This window comes from Drosophila virilis, chromosome X (genome assembly GCF_030788295.1).
Source record: "Drosophila virilis strain 15010-1051.87 chromosome X, Dvir_AGI_RSII-ME, whole genome shotgun sequence".
NCBI lineage: Eukaryota > Metazoa > Arthropoda > Insecta > Diptera > Drosophilidae > Drosophila > Drosophila virilis.
This window is the reverse complement of record NC_091543.1, coordinates 19,794,489-19,814,035: the sequence shown is the minus strand read 5'-3', so window position 1 is coordinate 19,814,035 and position 19,547 is coordinate 19,794,489. Positions and strand designations below refer to the sequence as shown.

Below are 19,547 nucleotides of genomic sequence, written 5' to 3'. Positions count from 1 at the left end.
ACAAAACAGGGCTATGTCAGCTGGGAGCTGAAACGCATGTCCAGGACTCAATTAAGTAAATTTTCGACACACAAAAATTTCCCTAAAAGGGCATGTACCCTGGCAAACAGAGATGTAAAGTAGCTTGATCATAAAAGGCAAAAAGTACAACAAGTAGTTATGCAAAAAAGTTGATGAATTGCTGTAAACATAACTTTAATTGGAACTTAAAATTCTTGATAGGCGATAGGCCATATCGTTTATAGAAATTATCGAGTCTATCGAGTTGTTTAACGTTTTGCAACACTGCTAGAATTCTGTGAGCGGCTAATTGTGTATTCGCATTCAAAATAATAAATTTAAAGTTTTTCATCATTACAAAAACATAGTTTTTCTTCTAGTACTTGCAGTGTATTGTACGCTATGTAGAAATTCTATTAAACAATGACAATGTTTTTTTATTATTGTAGAGCACTGGTAAATATGAAGAACTACGAATAAATAAATCGTATTACTGAATGAATTTTAAAACTGATGAGAAAATTGGAATACCTAGTGTAAAGGAAAATAGAGCTTCAAATGGAATGGAACTATAGAAACATATTTTGAGAAGGTATAGGAATTTAAGAAAGAGTTGGGAGCTTAAATGTGTAAAATTGTTTGTGGTGCTGTGTCTGATGTCTGGCTGGTGTCTCCGGCTCTCTCTCATTCGCCCTGTGACAGGGCTGTCTGGTAGCCACAACCGCAACATTTTGGTCAGTATCTGGCGTCTGCTGCTGTTTGCTTTCATCTAACACTAATGGCTTTCAAAATCATGCGCTCAGCAGCTGGTTTCAAATTCAATGCGCACTGGCCCGGCCGCAGTCACAGGCAGAGACACAGCCATACCCATGCCACCCATAACACCCAGTTAAGTCTAATCTTCTGCCCAGCAGTGTGTCAGCGTGGGTTAGCATTTGTGTCCGCTTGCAGTATAAATTCGAACTGCTGCTGACTGTATTCAGTTGTAGCTGTCACAAGTTAATAAAAAGGCAGACATCGAAATGGATGAGACACGGCACAAAAAAACACATCCAAATGAATAGAATGGAGGCCCAAACAATGGCACATAATAGCGCTAGCCACATCTGCCCAGCGTCAGGCACACAGGTTAGCTGCGTATATCTGCTGCATACGCTGCATAATGCCACATGCGACGTCATCATCAACTTTGACCTTGCCCCAGCCCAGTTGGCTACACATAAAATGGAAGCTGTAGTTGCTGTATGGCTTCTGTAGATATTAATTCGGGTATGTGAATTAAATTGTGAAGAATAATACCTATAGCTACACATCACTGAAAGGCACGAATCTCTCACTAGATATGGATAATACAATATTTCAATGTGTTTATTAAGCTACTTATTATATGAATATACATATATTATAGGAATATACAGATCTAGCAGCGCCTGTGCCATCGGCATTATTGACATTTTTGACTTGTCTTATCACGAAGCGCACCCTAAGGTGCGGCAGGTGAGGCAACGAAAATGTTTCTTGAGTTTTCAGCCATGATAAGAAGTAGCCTAGGGCCGTTCCATGTTGCTTTTTGTATGCTTCGATATTTGTGTGCTCGAAATGTAACTGTTATTGTTGTGCTCTGTACGCATTAAAATTTCTTAAAACTGAAGCTTTTTGTTAAAGTTGACAGCCACTTAGACATGCTGTAAAACTTTAACTTTCCTTGCAAGTTTTTAATGCAATTTTAAATGTGAATTGTGCAATCTCTTTTTTTGCATATGACAAAAAAAAATAAGTAAAATTGAACTCATTGCAGACTTATGTTCGATATAATATAATTTTGTCTTACAGGGTAGCTTTGAGTCAGTCATTCGCGAGTGCAGAATTTTTAAACAAGACGTTGTTTTTGCTGCTGCAGCTGCTGCCATTGTTATTATTACATATTATTGTATTGGAAAACAAGGCGGATGATAAAGGTCGCCACTGGAGGAGCGACAACGGCACCAGCAGAAGCAGCAGCAGCAGCAGTGGAAGATGTGGCAGAGCAAGCGCTTGACAGAGCTGTCAATGAATGACCCATTTTTATGCACACTCAACCAGGACGATTGGCAGCAGGCAGACAGTCAGGTGGCAGGGCGATGCCAAAAGCTATCCGGGCCCTATCAACGCAGCTTCTACCGCTCTCTCTCTCTCTCTCTCTCTCTGTCTCTACATCTGTCACTTTCTCTCCCACTTTCTCTCTCTGCGGTTTCCGCTTGTTACACATCTACTGACGGTCTGGCAAGCCAAGGACAAGACCGCAGGGATGAGATTGGCCCGAATTGCTGCTGCTGCTCCTTTCGCATTGTGCATGTGTTTTGCTGTTTGATTTCTCAATGGATTCGAAATTGTTGCCACTTGTCGTGCTGATTGTATGTGTGTGCCTTTCATTTACTCTTTCTTCTTTCGTTGCGACTGTCTTTTTTTTTCTTGTTTTTTTATTTTTTTTATTTTGGTGGCAGCCATTCAATTGGATTATAGAGAACAACAGCGGCTGCTGTAGCATGTTTTTGGCTGCAGCCAAATGCGATTGTCTCAAAGTTAGCCATTGGCTTAACTCACTTATTGGCTTTTAAGACTTGAGCCCTGTTATTTCATTTAATTAAAAGCAGGTTCAAATAAAACCTCAAACTGCACATATACAAACACGAAAAAAAAATTCAAAAACTTGCAAAATTATGTTACAAGAGCCACTAAGAAAAATTTTCTAATTTTATTAACACCAAGCAACAGCTGCCACCTGAGTGTGTGTGTGTGAATGTGGCTTTATACACACATATGCATATAAATTTCTTTGCGGCAAAATTGAGTTTCATCTCTTCCATTCTGCTCCTTGTTGCAGGTCTTATAAAATTGCCATAAAATGATTGATGAGGTCTAATTCGAATCTATCCCAACGACTGTTTGTACTGACCTTAAGATCTGTTTCCTTTTGTTTTGATGTAGGTTTAAATGTTGGCAAGCTCTTAGACTTTTCTTTTAATACGTCTTCAATTCGTTTTTAAAGTTTTCTGTAAAAGTTGTACCATTCCAGGCGGAATATCGTTAAGTGGGAACATACTAAATCTCATTCAATTGGTGTCTTATCAGCACAGGCAAAAAAGTTTGAATAATAAAGTATGGCATAAAAAATCACAATTAAAAGTTCAACATATTAGCTAAATTTATGTATGCTAAATTTAACTTAACACCTTTAATCACAATCAACAAATGTGCAAATACCATAAATTATACATAATGACGGCGCCGAAATAATAAACAACAAACGAAAATAAAATAAACAACAAATTATCAAATGGATATTAATTAAAAACAAGCAAACAAGCGAAAGTGGAGAATTCTTCACTAGGAGTTACCCTGTATTTAGGCCGAACGTTTTTTGCCTATGAATATATAAAACTGAATTCGAAAATATATGGTATATATTTTTAATATATAAATCTTTGCATGTTATATAAGAGCTCACAATCTGTAATGCCGGCTAACTTTTGAATAAATCTTCTAAATCTTCCTATGCCTTATGCGAAATTAAGCAAAGCCCTGCTCTACCCGCTTTAACGATACGTTTACAGGATGTAGAAAACGAAGCATGCATAAAAAAATAAAAACAATTGCAAATTAATCAATGTAAGAACATATTTGATTTGACTGCAAAATAAAAATGAAATACAAAATACACGTACAAAATGTGAAATGAATCGAAAGCAAATAAAAAAACAACAACTCAAAGGTAAGTAAATATTGAGTCAGATAAGTATGTCTACAGACAGATAAAAAAGAGAGAAAAAAAAATGTATTAAAATAAATATTTACATAGCTGCAATGCAATTCTCATATAAAAAAAAAAAATGACTGCAAGTGCAAATGTCAGCGAGGTGCGATTGAAAAATTACGCGTTTCTTTCTCAACTGCCAAAAGAAGTTTTTTTGACCAACTCGACTATATTTTTCTACTTTTGGAATTCGCCTCGTACAATAGCAGCTTTAGGAATAAATAATTAATTAAAACATTTTTATTATTATTAGTCTGTCGAGCAAGAAAGCAAAACAGATTTTTGACAGGATATAATATGGCATTTATCGAACGTTATACCTTCTTATAGGTAATCTGATTAATCTGAAGCTATTATAGACAATAATCGACTGATATAGCTTCTTATATGCAATCTGTCAAGAAAGGCAGCTTTAAACAGAATATAATATTGTTAAATTATACCGAATAGTAAAGCTTCTCACATGTAATAATCCCTTTCTATTGGGTTAAGCCAGCCACCAGGGGCAGCAAACTTATTTAAAACAGGATATAGTATGGTATTATATCGAATGATATTGAGTTGTAGCTATTTAACTGTCAACCAATGCAGCAAACCAGCCTTAACCAGAACTGAACCCAAGCTGAAATGCCAACTTTTGATATGCCATGAACCTGACCTTTGAATGGAATATATGGGAAAAGAATAGTTGAACCTTGAACTTTGTGGCGCACGTAGCCGGAAAATTTTATTTGTATTTGAATAAATAGCCAAAAGTAGGCAATAAAAAATGTAGATAAGGTATTTTAAACGGATTACAGCGATGAGAAAAATATCGTAACAGTGTTTAATAATTTTAAAAAAATTATTATTTTGTCTAGAAATGTGTCACGCAAAGAAGGACACATCTCTGACCCCATAAAGTATATGTATTCTTGACCAGTATCAACAGACGAGCTGAAATGGCCGTGCCCATCTGTCTGGCTGTCTGTATTATAGGCCCGAAGCTTGTTAAAAGAAAATGTTTTTTATTATTTATTTGACAATCGAAATGTAGATATTGCCATCTACGGCTCAACATTGGCGTGATATCGTATGTGTCGACTAAAACAGAAAAAGGCATAGATAATAAGATCCTGTTTTCACTGTAAGTAGATTTCCCTAAGGCAAACGGAGCTCAAGTAAAACAGGTTGACTCAACCAAAGTAATTTCGAAGTGCGCCAATTTAAAATCGCGCTTAACCTCTGAAGATTATTTTTTTTTTTGTTATCGGAACTGCATTTTAATAAGTCTATTGTAGGTGTGGCGCTTATCGATAGTTTAATATATTAATATCAGAATGTTATTATATCGTATGCCCTCGGCTTACAGAAATTAACAGAGAAACAGATTTCGTTTTCGACTGCCCAAAAATCAAAATTGGAACTCGAAAGTGGAATAAGGGAGAGCCGATCGCCGTCGCCGAAATTCCAAAAGTCAGTCGCAGCTGCATTTATTTTTATCGAATAACAATTTTTGCCAAGTGAATGCGAAACGGCATTTGTGTCTTCTTTTTTTTTAATAAGTGTTTATATTGGTTTATTTTTCTGCTTAGCAAAAGAATGAAATCGCATGATATAATTTAATTTGCTAAGTTTTGTCTCGTTCAATTGGCTTAAATTCTTCATTCTTTATCTCTTCTTCGGATCGCCATATTGCCGGTGAGCAAGTAGTTCAAAAAGCAATGAAAGAAGAAAATGAGAGAGAATGCAACTCACACAAAGTTAAAAAAAAAAGTGCGTTCTTTATTTTGTCAATTCTCTTCGTGTGCAACTCGTAGTGAATTTTGACAACAGCAGCTGTTCGCGTTAAATCGCTGTCGGAGATGGAGCGAGTGCACGTAAGTCTGACTCTTAAATTTTTGTTGGTGCAATTGAAATTCATGATACGATGTGATTCATGGTATAAAGAGAATGGTCTAATAAAAGTGAATGATCTAAAGAGAAATGGAATAGTGTGGAGAATGAGAAAAAAGAACAATCTACTTGGCTCAATTAAGCTCTAATGCTCTAATGCTCTTTTTGTCGTAGACAAATGAAGAATGTTAAGAATTGAAAATTTTAAATTTCTTTATGTATATTTATTTATCAAACTTTTTATAAAACTAGGTAAGGTGGGGAGCAGCATAGCAACAACAACAACAACACCAACAACAAAAACAGCTATTGTCCCTATATCAAGCAATAATAATTCTGTCGATCTTTCCTAAAGACCTTATTCTTATGCAATTCAATTGGACTTCTCAATAGCACGTGCAATTTTATATAATTACACACGTCTGCGAGTAGGTAGCACAGCGTTAGCTTTGCTAACCAATCTCAGGCGACGTCACAGAACCGGAACCAGCAGGTGCTGCCACGCCCAAACAAAAAGAAAATCCTCTTTGTGCTACTTTAGTACTGTAAACAAAGTATTGTGCGGTCGGTAGCTGCCGCTTGTCATGTTGCCCACAAATTTTGTTTTGAAACAATGGACCATGCACCATATAAAAGAATATGACAGTCTATTAATTGAATTCTGTTGCGTGGGCTCATAATGCGCCATTCATAAAATATCCTGCGAATGTTATCTGTGTGCCTGGTTTAGCAAAAAAAAAAAAAAAAAAAAAATGAAATAATTCATACCGTGCACCGTGCGCTGTTTTCTGTGGCTGCCCGTGCAACATTTTGCACAATGCCCGGCAGCATTTGCGCTAAGCCAGTGGAAACTATTGCCACTGCCTGGCCCATGCCACGCCCCAAGTCGCCCACAAACGTTGGTCCGGCGACAACAGATGCAATAGCTGCTGTGGTGATAAGAGCAGACCCGTCGCCAGCAGCTGATAACCTGAGTCGCATGAGTGTGTGTGTTCGTGTGTGCTTGTGTGGTCGTGGTTATGTTTGCTAGATGCCACCGCACAATGCAGTTTATTGCGGCTACTTGGCTGGAAATGATTGCGCATACGCGCTGTGTGCCCGCGACAATACAAACATAGCGAAAACTCGAATTTATGCACGCAGAAATGGGAAAATGCTCACAGCTCTGGTCCAATTGGTCACCGGATGATTGTTTACCGCCAACACGATAACTGTATAATATATATGTGCACAAGAATTTCATTTATATATAAATATTTTTATTATTATTTTTTTTTTTTTCAGCTATCAAATGATTTTTTAGCAGTTTAACCTCAGCGATTAAATTGAAATTCATTGCGCTCACCAAATATTATGCTTGTCAAGTGGGCTCAGTTGAAAGCATGTCCTGTTTCACTTACACTACCCCCGTCAACACGCCCCTCACCAGCACACAAAAATTATTGAACGGAATTAAATTCCGTGCTGTGTTTCATTCTGTTTCGGTCTCTTTTGCCAGCTTGTTGCGGAGTTTAACTATTTTAATAGCTTCTCAGTGCATATTATATTTAATTGTCATTTTCTGTCAAAACTAGTTATCGCTACCCGGCTTTGTGCGGGCTATGTGCCCTTTTGTCATTCAATTTATAATCAGTTTCCGTACATTTTATGACCGTGATTGGAATTTTCAATTAACAACAAAACCTATTACGCTGCCATTTTGGGTAACCAAAATTGAATTAACGACTTAAATATAATTTCTTATCAATACATATATTATTTTGGTCGTTGGCCATAATGTTGTTTGTCAGCACAAATGCAGAATTAGTTAATGCAAAAATCGTTAAATTCACGCTAAAGTACAATATGAAAATTCAAACTAGCTGCACTTTATATTCGTGGTTAATAAGCGTAATAATTATTGATTTTAGGCTCTTGTCCCATATACATTTTTATGAGACAGTATTTATGGCATACACTCAATGGCATTGCTTTGGTTATGGGCACTTCAATCCCATCATTTGATCCCAACAAAGGATGTCCCCCTCCATCCCCTCATCACTTTTTAGTGGTGCATTCGGGCAGCTGAATTTTGTTTGCCACTGCCCATGCATGGTCCCAGCACAGTAACTAAATTATTAGCCACTCGCAAGGGGTTAGCCATACATACATACACACACACACACACACACACCAAACACACACTTACATATATGCACTATGCGATTTATGTGGCGCTCGTCGTCGAGTGTCTACGCCCTTGGGAATATTCCACACATCATAAAATTTATGAGCACTGCGTAAATGTGTTAAAATTTTATGCCATTTTGTGGTTGTTGTTGTTCAAGTTAGGCAACCGAATTACACTCCAAGACAGTGCAAAAGTACGAATATTTATGCATAGAGTGCTCAACTTCGTAATACCCAGCACAGAAACCATGAAGCTGCTGCATCATTTATTGTAGCATAGTATACGCATGATAACGCTTTTTATGCCCTTGTAGAGGATATTAAAATTTTGGCATGCAATATGTAACGCATAGAAGGCGGCATCTCCGATCCCATAAAGCATATGTATATATTCTAGATCAGCATCAACAGCCAAGTGTATTTAGCAATCTCCGTCTGAGCAGGAGCAGGCCGGAATGGACCACCACATTATATAGCTGCCATAGGTAGGTTCGTATATGAACAACTTTTTCCCTTACCAAGATATCTTACCCAAACTTTGCATTTAAAAGTTTTACTATGCCCTCTATATATCTGCAAAAACTTATCAACATCAGACTACTATATTATATAGATGCACAAAAAAAAGATCGGTCAAGTAGTAGGAATATTTATGGCAAGATATTCTGTTTTCAAAATTATTTTTAACAAGCTCAACATTAACGAGCTTTACGCTTCTTACATATCTGCGAAAAGGGAATGTCGACAAGGGTATTAAATCCTCGGCGTGGCGAAGATATCTCTAGTTTTTCGTTTTAAAATATTTCTTTTGAGAATAATTTAGATTATATTGCTTGCCAAAACGGAGCATATACTGGTTGTATTTGTCGAAAAACTACTTTGCCCCTAAACCTTTCAATAATTTTCATTAGAGCGCTAACAGTCTGAGAAAGAATTAAACACTTTGTGTTTACTTTCATTTTACTACCAATTCGCATTCAACTCTATCTATAAAGAACACATAAATGTGTTTGCAGATATATCTGTGGGCTTCATGTATTATCTAGTTCCATAAAATATGCAATAAATTTACTAAATTAAACTTTTTATCATTTGCGGTTAGTGTTAAGTATCAGTAACAGTGCGTGTTGAAAGGGTTTTGTAACCATTTCGAGCATTTCTGATATGTAGTTAAATTGCTTTTTATAATGGCATTCACAGGCCTAATTACAATGTCTTGAATTTTGATGCCTCCCAAATTGACTTCATGTGTTATTGAAGCTATTGGTACTTATTCTACACAAGCTTTTGACATAAACAAAGTAGCAGCAAATCTTTGCTGCAATTGACACATTGAATATAAAATATAACAATTTTTCGAATCACATGCAGAGCTCCTGGATGCTCCTGTCAAGCTATCGACAATTGTACACAATTTGATAACTTGATCCAAAAATAATCTGACACTTAATTTCTTGTCATGTTGCATGAATTTTGACAGGTGCAGCATTAGAAAACAAGCCAGAGTGCTCTAGCCTGGAGTACCCGACTAGGGGATACCCTGAACCTTCTTCTACAAACGACATATGCATATGTTAAATGTAATGACTCAAGCTCTTCAAACCAAAAAGATTTGCTTAAAAAACAGCATTTCGATATCGATTTTTATCGTTTACTAGGAAACAGGACAAGTTATATTACTTCATGGGACTGACAAGCAGATAGGGCATGGTTAGATCGACTCGGCTATTGATGCTGATCAAGAATATATGCACTTTATGGGGCCGGAGATGCTTCCTTTTGACTGCTACATACATTTGCTCAAAAACATTATACCCGTTTTAACCATTTTCAATGGGTTCAGGGTATAAATAAAAGGGCTTATTCTCTGGCCTGACATGTGTATCTTTATCTGCCTGCCACTTGAGACAATCTGCAGCAACTTCCTAGCTATATTGTGGTTGCAAGCTTGACAGCTCGTCGCTGTCGTTAGTTTTGCTAATAAATCAAATGTTATTTGCTTTAAAAACTTGTGGCGATTTCTCTCTCTCTGAACAATTGATATGCCTGGACGTTTAGGCACTTCATCATTTATGTATATACACGTTAAGTGCCGGGTATTAGGTTTGAATTTGGCTCACTTCAATTTGGACGCGATGATGTCAGCCTATATGTAATAGCAACTTGTCGAAGGGGGGGAGGGGGGGTGGCGTACTTGTACTGTACTTTCTGCTTAAACACACACACACACACACAATATATTTCCATGCGCCACACAGGCAACATGTAGTACTTGTTACATTTTACTTGCAACACGACCGCCTGCTGTTTGCCAGTTGGGCAACGGATATTGCGATGGTGTTCGTGAGGCAACAGTTACGCCATCGAAATATACATAAGTACTTGCAACAACTCGTTATTGTATTTTTTACTAGCATACGTTCCACATATTGAAGCTCTCTTGTGCATGGAGCCCATTGCAAAAACTTCTGTTGAATCTTCAGGTTCAACATTATATTTGCATTTAAGTAAAGTTTGTGCGCGATTGAACTGTGTTCTGATTTTGGATCTCAAAAAACATCATAACCTTTTGAAATTTTTCGATTACATATTTTATTTTTATTAAAAAGGTTTTTAGGATTTTTATTTCAAAATTCTTTGAGAGGCCAAAAATATGTATTTATTAATATAATCAACATAAATATATTCACTAATAAGGATTTTTAAAAGATAGGCCTACAAGTTCTTCGCACTTTAGCTATAAATAGAGTAGATAGTATGGGAGCTATTAAGTGTTAACTATTATATAAAATATTGTAATCTGGCGAATTTGCAGAAAAAATTAGGAATTCAAAAAGCCAAAAGATAAATCGAATAAAATTCACAGTGTAAACTTTTGCACTTGACAAATATAGATACTTTTATTAAGCGTCAAAGTTAGAGCGATTGTTCACTTCAATCTATGGATAAGCGACCAAGTGATAGACCTGAAATCTAATTTCTGATCAATTTAGCCTATATCAAATTTCATTTGAGCCGTGCTTCACTAAGCGTAAGCGGGATGGTGATAAAACGGGTATCTCTTAATTCTCCTTCAAGCGTGAAATAAGTCCGAATGGAACTCGCGGGCAAAGCCGCATAATACTTGCGAATTGTTTATATAATTAATATTGCATAAAAGTCCATTAACTAGGATTGCTCACAGCGATTTCTAGAATATATTGGGCAGCTCTCTGAGCTTAGAGACTAAAATGCAGGACAATCCGATGGACGCGAAGTTTCCAATTACTTCCCGAAGCCTCAATCTAAATTTATGACCATGCTCATTGCTATATTATTAATTTATTTATTATATTATATATTATTTATTACTTTATATAACAAACCAATAAATAGCCATAAATTGTTAAAAGATGCTTTTTGATTTATCTAGTCATATTTTAGAGATACAAATATTGGCTTTGCAGCCGAATAGTTATCATCTAGCTAATTCCTTTTCCTATGTAGTAAATACATTCTCAAGCGAAACTTCGCCTCACGTTTGTTCTCCTTGTCAATTTCCATTTGAAGCTGGAGAATTTGAGCGATTTAAATTTGCGAAAGAATGCCTGATAGTTCCATGCCGCGTCGTATTACTGTAGACATTCACATACGTAAATAAAAATGGATATTAGAGTGAATGCTGAGAAATAACTTAAACTGATGATAAAACATGTTGGAGGCAGCTTCTGTAGCCAAGGCGGCTGTATCAAGGACATATCCAGCTGCTGAATATCCTTTTGGTGCAGTCACAGTTGACTTGGCTTGCACTCAATGGATGGCTATAGCTTGTATGTGTGTGTGTGTGTGTGTGTGTGTGTGTGTGTGTGTGTGTATGCATGCCCATTCATATTTCTTTTCATTTGCCACCTGCTGTTGCCGTTTGTTACTTGCCATTCAGTTTTATGAACAAGCATTTCAATTCGCGTTTAGCGGAAGTGGCAGCGAAATTGAATCGCAGGCTGTAATTTCCGCTGCACACAAAAGCAGAAGAAGCTGGGCAACACGAGGCTGTTGCGGGTGCCGCAGGGACAGGGGCAGGGTGCAAGTGGATACATGAATACAGAGACGACGCCAGAGCGTCGCTCTGAAATATTAAAAACTAACTAAATGTCAGTGGTGTTGTGTGTTGAAAGCCATTAGTGGCAGGTATTTAAAAATTAAAAGCAGCACAAATATACATCCACACACACACACACACACACATACACAGTCGGAGTAGAAGTCCAAGCAATCCGTGTCGCCCACACAGCCCTTTACACGCAAGTCGAGCTGCTCCCAAACAATTTGAATTACTTAATGAACTCACTTAGCCAACATGGTACAGTACGGAACGGCGGACTGTGAACTGTGGGTTGTATATAAACTATATAAATTCTTACCTCATAGGAGCCGGCCGTATCGAGTATGTCCAGTGTTAGGCTAACGCCCGCAATTGAAAAGTTCCCCTGATGCATTTCCTCGATGGTCCTTTTATATTTGGTGGTAAATGTGTTGTATAGAAATTGTGTGATTATCGAAGTTTTTCCCACTTTAGCCGCGCCCATGACCACAATTTTATGACGTGCATTTGCCGGTCCAATGGCATCGTCCACTGCATTATTCCGGCCCACTCTGTGGGAGAGACAGACAGAGTGCGAGTTAGTGTGAAAGTGAGTCAGAGTTGATGTTCGAGCAGGAAGAAGCGAGACTGAATAAGTGAGTAGTGCCACAGTATTGACTTGCAAGTTGAGTTAACTTAAATTGAATTATTTTTGCGTTTTTTCATGTTTATTAATTTAATCGTATATACGCAGGCAGCAGTTACATACAGCACATACATACATATGTATGACTGCGTAGGCTACTGTGTGGCGCATAATAATTAACCATGGGACTGTACAGAGGGGGCTGTAACTCTTCAATCTCCACAGCGACTCATTAAAACTGTGCGCTACATTTAAAATTAATCATTTTGCCGCCAGGACAAAGACGAGGCGCCCAAAGACTACTGGAATGTGTATGGCTGTGTATAAGGAGATAAATATATATATATGCATGCATAAATATACTTATATGCATATAGATTTACAGACTGATTTATGCCTGAAACGGCAGCGTTTTATAATGAGTGATATTTATTCAGGTGTTCAACGAGCTACCAGCTTTGTGGCACACAAATGAGCCCATTTCATTTCCTCCTTTTCACTTTTCAATTCTTTTTAATTCCTCTTTGTGTCGACTTCGTCAACGTTTCACAGGCCCGGCAATATACTGACAATAATTTAAACTTTTTAGGCAATATTAGCGCTTCGCTTCAGTTAAATTCTTAGAATTCGTAAAGCTTTCTTTTTGACCAAAGCTTCACCAGGTCATCTCGCGGGAAATGCGTCAGCATTTAGGGCGTCCGGTGCCCTCTCTCTATCGACAGCTTTCGATAGTACTGTGAAAAGTTGCACAGCTATCGATAGTATAGAAGTTAATAAGACATCCTTAAATTGAATGGGATCATTTTGTAAGTCTTAATACTTCCATTTTGAAAATATTCAATGTTGCTAATCGATTGTAATAATTATCGATAGTTTTTGATAGTTATATTTGCTAAGCTTGAGGGCCGCCTCGCCCCTGAGTCATCGTCATATTTTGCTTTGAGCTTGACAAATATTTCAACTTTTTCATTGCCAAGGATTTTACCTATTGATTGATTTTACCTGTAATTGGTAAAGAGCTTTCGGTTTGTTGCAAATTTAAAATTGTTCAACCCAGCTCAGTTTCAGAGGTTGGCCAACGCATTGAACGGCTAAGGGACAATAGAATTTCAATTTCAATTTCGCTGGGGCCCAGAGCAGCTGGCAGCCGGCAGTTTGATCTAAACAACTTATAAAATTATTCGCTTCTTCAACGAACTGAAGCACGTTGAAGTAAATACAAGAAAAAATAAATAAAAATAAAAATAAATAAAAAAAAAAAAAACTGAAAATAATCAGCGCAAATATGCGGCTCAAAGGAATAAATGAAGAGCAAGAGCAAAAACAAGCAGTAAAAGCAACAAAACATAAAATTCTTTACTTGGCTGACGAAACAAAAGGAAAGTATGCAAACGATGGTCCCTTCGTCCGGCGATGCGGGCGCCAGCGTCCAAATCTCTGTCCACTTTCGTGTCCGGGCACCGGACAGCAAATCAGCCAGAGAAATGTCTTATCATTGTGGGTATGGGTATGGGCTCGCCTTGGTGGCCAAATAATAAGCAACAAGAAAGTGCCTTAAAACTTGAAATGTTGCTAAAAGGTAATTGTTGTGGGAAAAAAAATTAATCTGGCAAATGCCGTTGGGCAGCCAGCCCCCACCATGTTGTTGGCGGACATAACAGGTGACATCTACTTCTTGGCCAACAGCTGGTCTTATAACCACTCTTGCTTACAATTTGTGACAAAGTAAGAAAACAGAAATGACAAGAAATTACAAAAATGATTCTACTGCTGCTGCTCTACACAATTGCAGACTTGCTCAAGCCCTTCGTGACTTAATATTCTGCCATGAAACTTTTTATTAAAACACAAAACAGTATTTATAGTTCTTTTTTATATAGATTTAATATTTGACATTGCTTTTCAAAAGTACTTGCATCTTGTAGATAGATTTTATGTTTATAATTAAATAAATATTCGTTTCTGTTCTAGATTAATTTTTTTTTAAACCGGCTGAAGCTTATTCCATTCATCTGTTATTTCCAATAAATACTTCACAGGCATAACGCGGCATCGGAATATTTACTCGGAATATATAAATAATCACAAGCTTTATGCTTTGAAATCTGGAGATAATTAAAATACAATCCACGCTTTATTTATTTTCCTACAGACCTACTTACATATGTCAGCGGTTTAATGTTAAATTCCCATTTTAAATGAAATCTGTTTTTAATTAACATAATAGAAAATAAATGAAAGATTTACTTTAACGAACATTGAATACCCTATGCTAAACATGTTGCTGGTGTGATAATAGCTCATAAATAATATCTAGAGACAATATAATCATAATGATAATATCAAGATATTTGCATTGAACTGATTTCTCGGTTATCGAAATAAAATAAACTATCATAATTTAGGAATCAAAATGCAAAACATACATTTATATATACACTTCATTCCATCTTTTAGAAAAGAATGCATGCGAGAAGTTTAAAGTTCACTCCTTCAATACATTTCTCTAAAAAACTTAAAGCAAGCACTTTGCTTATAATTCCCAAACGGCTTAACCGCAGACCGTGGTTAGCTTCTGTTGCTCATGTCGATCGGCATGACATGACACGACTTATCTTTACTTGTGTGTATGTGTGCGTGTGTGTGTGTGTGTGTGTAGGCACGTATACGGTTTGTTTGCATATGTATTTGAGGCCATAACTTACTTGTCACGCTTGGGTTTATCCTCGGCGCTGTCATCCTTCATGAACGAGGGCTGCAAGCTGAAACGTCGGCGCAAGTGACGGCCACGCATTTTGCTGGTGTTGCTCTCTGCTGTTAGTGTTGTAAAAGGTGCTAGCTTGGCAAAGGAGTGATGTGCGTTGGTAACTGTAAATCAGGCGAAAAATCCCGTTATATGGCAGTGGGACCTGCCACCGTTGATTGCTAACTCGCTCTCACACGCTCTTTATCTATCTCTCACTTTCTTTTTTGCTCGGCTTGTCTGTCTGCTCCTTGATGTATTCTTTTTGGTTTGTGGCTTTGCTGTCAGTGTTGCATAAATTTCATAGAATTGCCAGAGCCGCTCAAAAGACGTGCTGCACTTTATTAAGTATTTTTAAGCTGTCGCGTTTTTTCCACGAATGCTGCTGTAATTGTTGCTGTAAATGTATTTTTGTAATTCGCATCTGTGTGGTGCTGGCTAACTGTCAGGTTTGTTTGCGAGGGCGGCCGACGATGCGGGCTCTGTAAGTTGGCTTAGTTCATTACTTATTAGCCCGACAGCGTTTTATGCAAATATTTGTAGCGCGCTCTCGTTTCGTTTTAATTATGTGGCCCCAGCCAGCTCCACAAAAATGTAAATGTACCTGCAAATTGAAAATGTCCGTAAGTTGAGTGCGAGAAATGTAAAAATAAGAAAAATATAAGAATATAGCCATAAATTACAAACTGTTTAAGTGTTGTGCAGGCCGTCAACAGTGTCTAGACAGAGATGGCAATAGGGCCGGCGGCGGCAGAGCCCTGTGCCGAAGCTCTATTAAACTGTTTTGTTTATCTAGAGGGGACGGCCAGGCTTTTGGAATTTTCAAAAATCGTCTAGCTTTGGCATGGTAAAGATTAAATACCCGGGCACAATTTAATATAAATTAAATGCAGTGTAACAAAATCGGCGTAAAAGTGTTGTCAACTTTGCCAAAGTCAACTTTATGGGCAGCAATTTATTTGCCCTGCTAGAGCGCAATTTCCGAAAACTGTGTTAAATCAACAAATACGATTTCCGGCTAAATTCTAAAGCCGGTTGTCACGTTAAATTCATGAGCTCTTAGCATGTACTTTGCTTTGAATTTCACTTGAAAAATCGGAGAGCACAACAGAGCTGCAAAGATTTAAGTTTTGGATATGAAATGTGCTTTCAACTTTACAAAACTTTTGAGGGGGTCGAACTAACTACAACTTAATACAAATGTGCTGATTACAAAAGACTTTAATTAAATTAGAGTATTTGTTGTTTTCTGTTATAAATTTACTTCTGTTCAACAAACAGCCGATATTGAACTTTCAAAGTTGAGTAAGAAACAGCTAAGCTTGAAGGCATATTTTTGTTCAAAAAATTATTTTTTTTTAATTTGGCAAATATTTTTGGAAAATTATTTATATTTTCAAGCTGCGCCAGTGCGATAGTGAATATATATAAAATATTTAAATCCTCTAAATTAAAATTTGTTAATTTAATAAATTTAATATCCATATACATAAATGGGATGCACACATGCAGAGACGCATGGCGGCCAGGGACTGTATATATGATAAAGGAGCAAATACCCTGTGTTAGGCTAAAGCATTATTGTCGTTGCCAACTAAGATAATTAAACTTAAAACGCAACCATTTGCCGAAAGTTTAACAGTTGGCATCTGCACTGAAGTTGTGCGAAAAGTAATTAGACAAATTTATGTGGGGCGTGCAGCTGAAAGCTGCTGCTGATGCTGCTGCTTAATTTTGTTTATGTTTGCTGCCAAGCTGAGCAAAAGTAGCTGAAAGCCGACACCCAAGCTGCCGAGAGCTCTGTGAGAGGGGGTGAGAGCCCCGAGAATCCGGCACAAATGAGTAGCACATGGTTAACAAAACCCAGTTGCCAGCTTTGCAGACATCATTTTCTTTTTTTCTTCGCGTTTCAATGAAATTAAGACAACCCGACTGGAGCACACCCGCACCGAGTTCTTATGGAAGACAATTTAGCGATAACGAGCATATTTTTTTTTTTTTAAATCTAGGAATTTTCTTTAGGTAGTATGTATTTGAGCGAATGGAATGTAATATTAAACTAATAGGAATAACAAAATTGCCAAACATGCCGTTTTCATTAGTTGAACATACCCTTTAGTTGGGGTGTAAGCGGCATATTACGATTAAAACAACTTAATGCAAAGTTTGCAAAAGGCACAAAAGCAAAAAGCAACAGTTCGTAAAGTTCAGAGGCTTAACTAATGTTTTATTAAAGAGCCAAGCAACATTAAAGCATTACTTGAGAAAATATGTGTATTTAAATTAAAACTTTTGTAAAGAAAAGCTTTGTCGTAAAACAATAATTTAATTTGAATTATTGTGACTTATTTTAATTATCTCATTCTAATTTAAATCACATGTGAATACTGAAATTTCAGCTCTTCGAAAACGACCTACACTTAATTAAATGAATCGTAATGGAAAACAGATATGGTACAAAATATGTCAAATACTTTTATTTTGTTCAGATGCAATCAAATGTATTTCCATTGAAAACTTTAATTGGAATTTCTAAAGTAAGACCTATAAAGTGACAAATTAAAAGTATAAAATTCAAAATAAGCACTTTTTATATACACACATATAGTTGTAATAGGTAAAAAGCATTGAACTGCGTATTAAATCGAATAGACATCAGGTTTTTAATGACAGTTTTCTTTTGATTCCTTGGAAAAGCCAACACTGCAAACCGTCTGGAAATTGTGTTTGTTAGTGAAAAGCCTGCTTGGCTGACATATGCACGAGTTGTTCGTGTCAACGATTGAACTCATTAAAACCGACTAATGTGAGCTATACAGAACCATACGATTCACGCCCATTGTGCACGCCCACAACTGTCAGATGCCGCATACAGCAGGGGGTCACATCAAAAGCAGCAATTGAGGTGCTTTTAAATTCAAAAATTCCATGGAAAACGGAACGCAAATACATGCGTGCATGTACACACATACCTACATATAAATCTATATGTGCGTATGCGTATGCATACATATCTGTATAGATATGCTGCCAGCTGCTCTGCTTTGACAACAACAACAACGATTATACAGCTTAATTTTGCATTAAACGCGTCCCAAGATCTTTTGGCATCCGAAAAGTTGTTTCGAATTGCTTTGACAAAAACTTAAGACCAAAATATTCAAATGCCTGCAAATTGCATTCAGTCCAAATCCCGACCAGACTCGCAGATAACAGGCCAATAAGCTGCTAAGTGCTCAAATTATTGGGTATTGGGCATATTTGTGGCCTACGAAGCGCAAACAGAAATGTCCAAAATATGCAGTATTTGGTTTCTTAGTTCTCATGTTTGCATATGTCACCCGCATGTGTTTTAAAAGTGTATTGTAAAAGAGTAAGAATATATTTAAAGTCGAAACTGAGTGAAACCCCATGAACTTCGTATAAATTGTCGACATATATTTGAAAACATATTCTTTTTTAATTATTATCACAACTTTGTTACCCACAATTTACCTCGCTTAGACCCATTTAACGTCTTCTGAAACAAATATAATTATCAAAGTTTACATTACATAAATTTATTCATTTAATTTTTAAACTATGAATTTTTCAGTAATCCCTAACTAAAAGAATGTTTGTAAATTTTTGTTGAAATAGTTTATGCTTTTAACATTTTCATACCAAATTAGAGGTTTTAGCTTGTCATACAATTTTTGGCCAATAAATATGAACGAACGTACTTAAGAGAATATTTTGCGTATTTTTCATAGCATGCTTTTGTGGGCATTTCTCCGAATCTGCTGTCACTGACAGACGCTCATAATTGTATTAGAGAAATCGGCATGGAATACCAGTGGGAACTGTTTTTGGATTGCTCCACAAGGATATTGAAACTTTTATGCCATACTTGTTTTTCCTCTTTATATATATACAGATATATATATATATATATGTTTTTTTCTTGGCTTTTTGTGGGCTTGTCGCCGAGGGAAGCATTTTGAGGCTTGAGGCTTGAATCTTGAGTCTGGTTGGTATGGTTGCTTAAATGCGCTTAGGCATGCCCAAGTTTCGGCTTTTTGGGGCAGAGGGGATGTTTGTGTGTGTGTGCGTGCGTGTGTGTGTGCGTCTTAAGACGTTTTTGCGAGCATTGCTGTTCCACTTCCGGCCTGCTCCACTGCCCGCCGCGCCCTGCTCTTGGTAACTTTCGTTGCGGCTTAGACGCAAAAATTTGTTCAAGTTAAACGAGTTGAGGAATATTGACTGCAGCCAGTTGGGTAAA

General features: G+C 37.0%; 1 protein-coding gene across 2 annotated transcripts in view; it reads right to left on the bottom strand.

Annotated features, from left to right (window-relative positions):
- LOC6631446 (ras-related protein Rap-2b) overlaps window positions 1-19,547 on the bottom strand; it is a 44,049-nt gene that overhangs the window by 14,400 nt on the left and 10,102 nt on the right. Inside the window, exons 2-3 of one of the 2 annotated variants that reach the window (XM_070210005.1) lie at window positions 15,249-15,683; window positions 12,238-12,469 (exon numbers count right to left, since the gene is read on the bottom strand). In XM_070210005.1, the coding sequence (XP_070066106.1) occupies window positions 12,238-12,469; window positions 15,249-15,337 (321 nt within the window). In that variant the 5' untranslated portion in view covers window positions 15,338-15,683. Of the gene's footprint in view, window positions 1-12,237; window positions 12,470-15,248; window positions 15,891-19,547 lie in introns of both variants that reach the window. The other variant, XM_002055648.4, reaches the window with a different exon arrangement.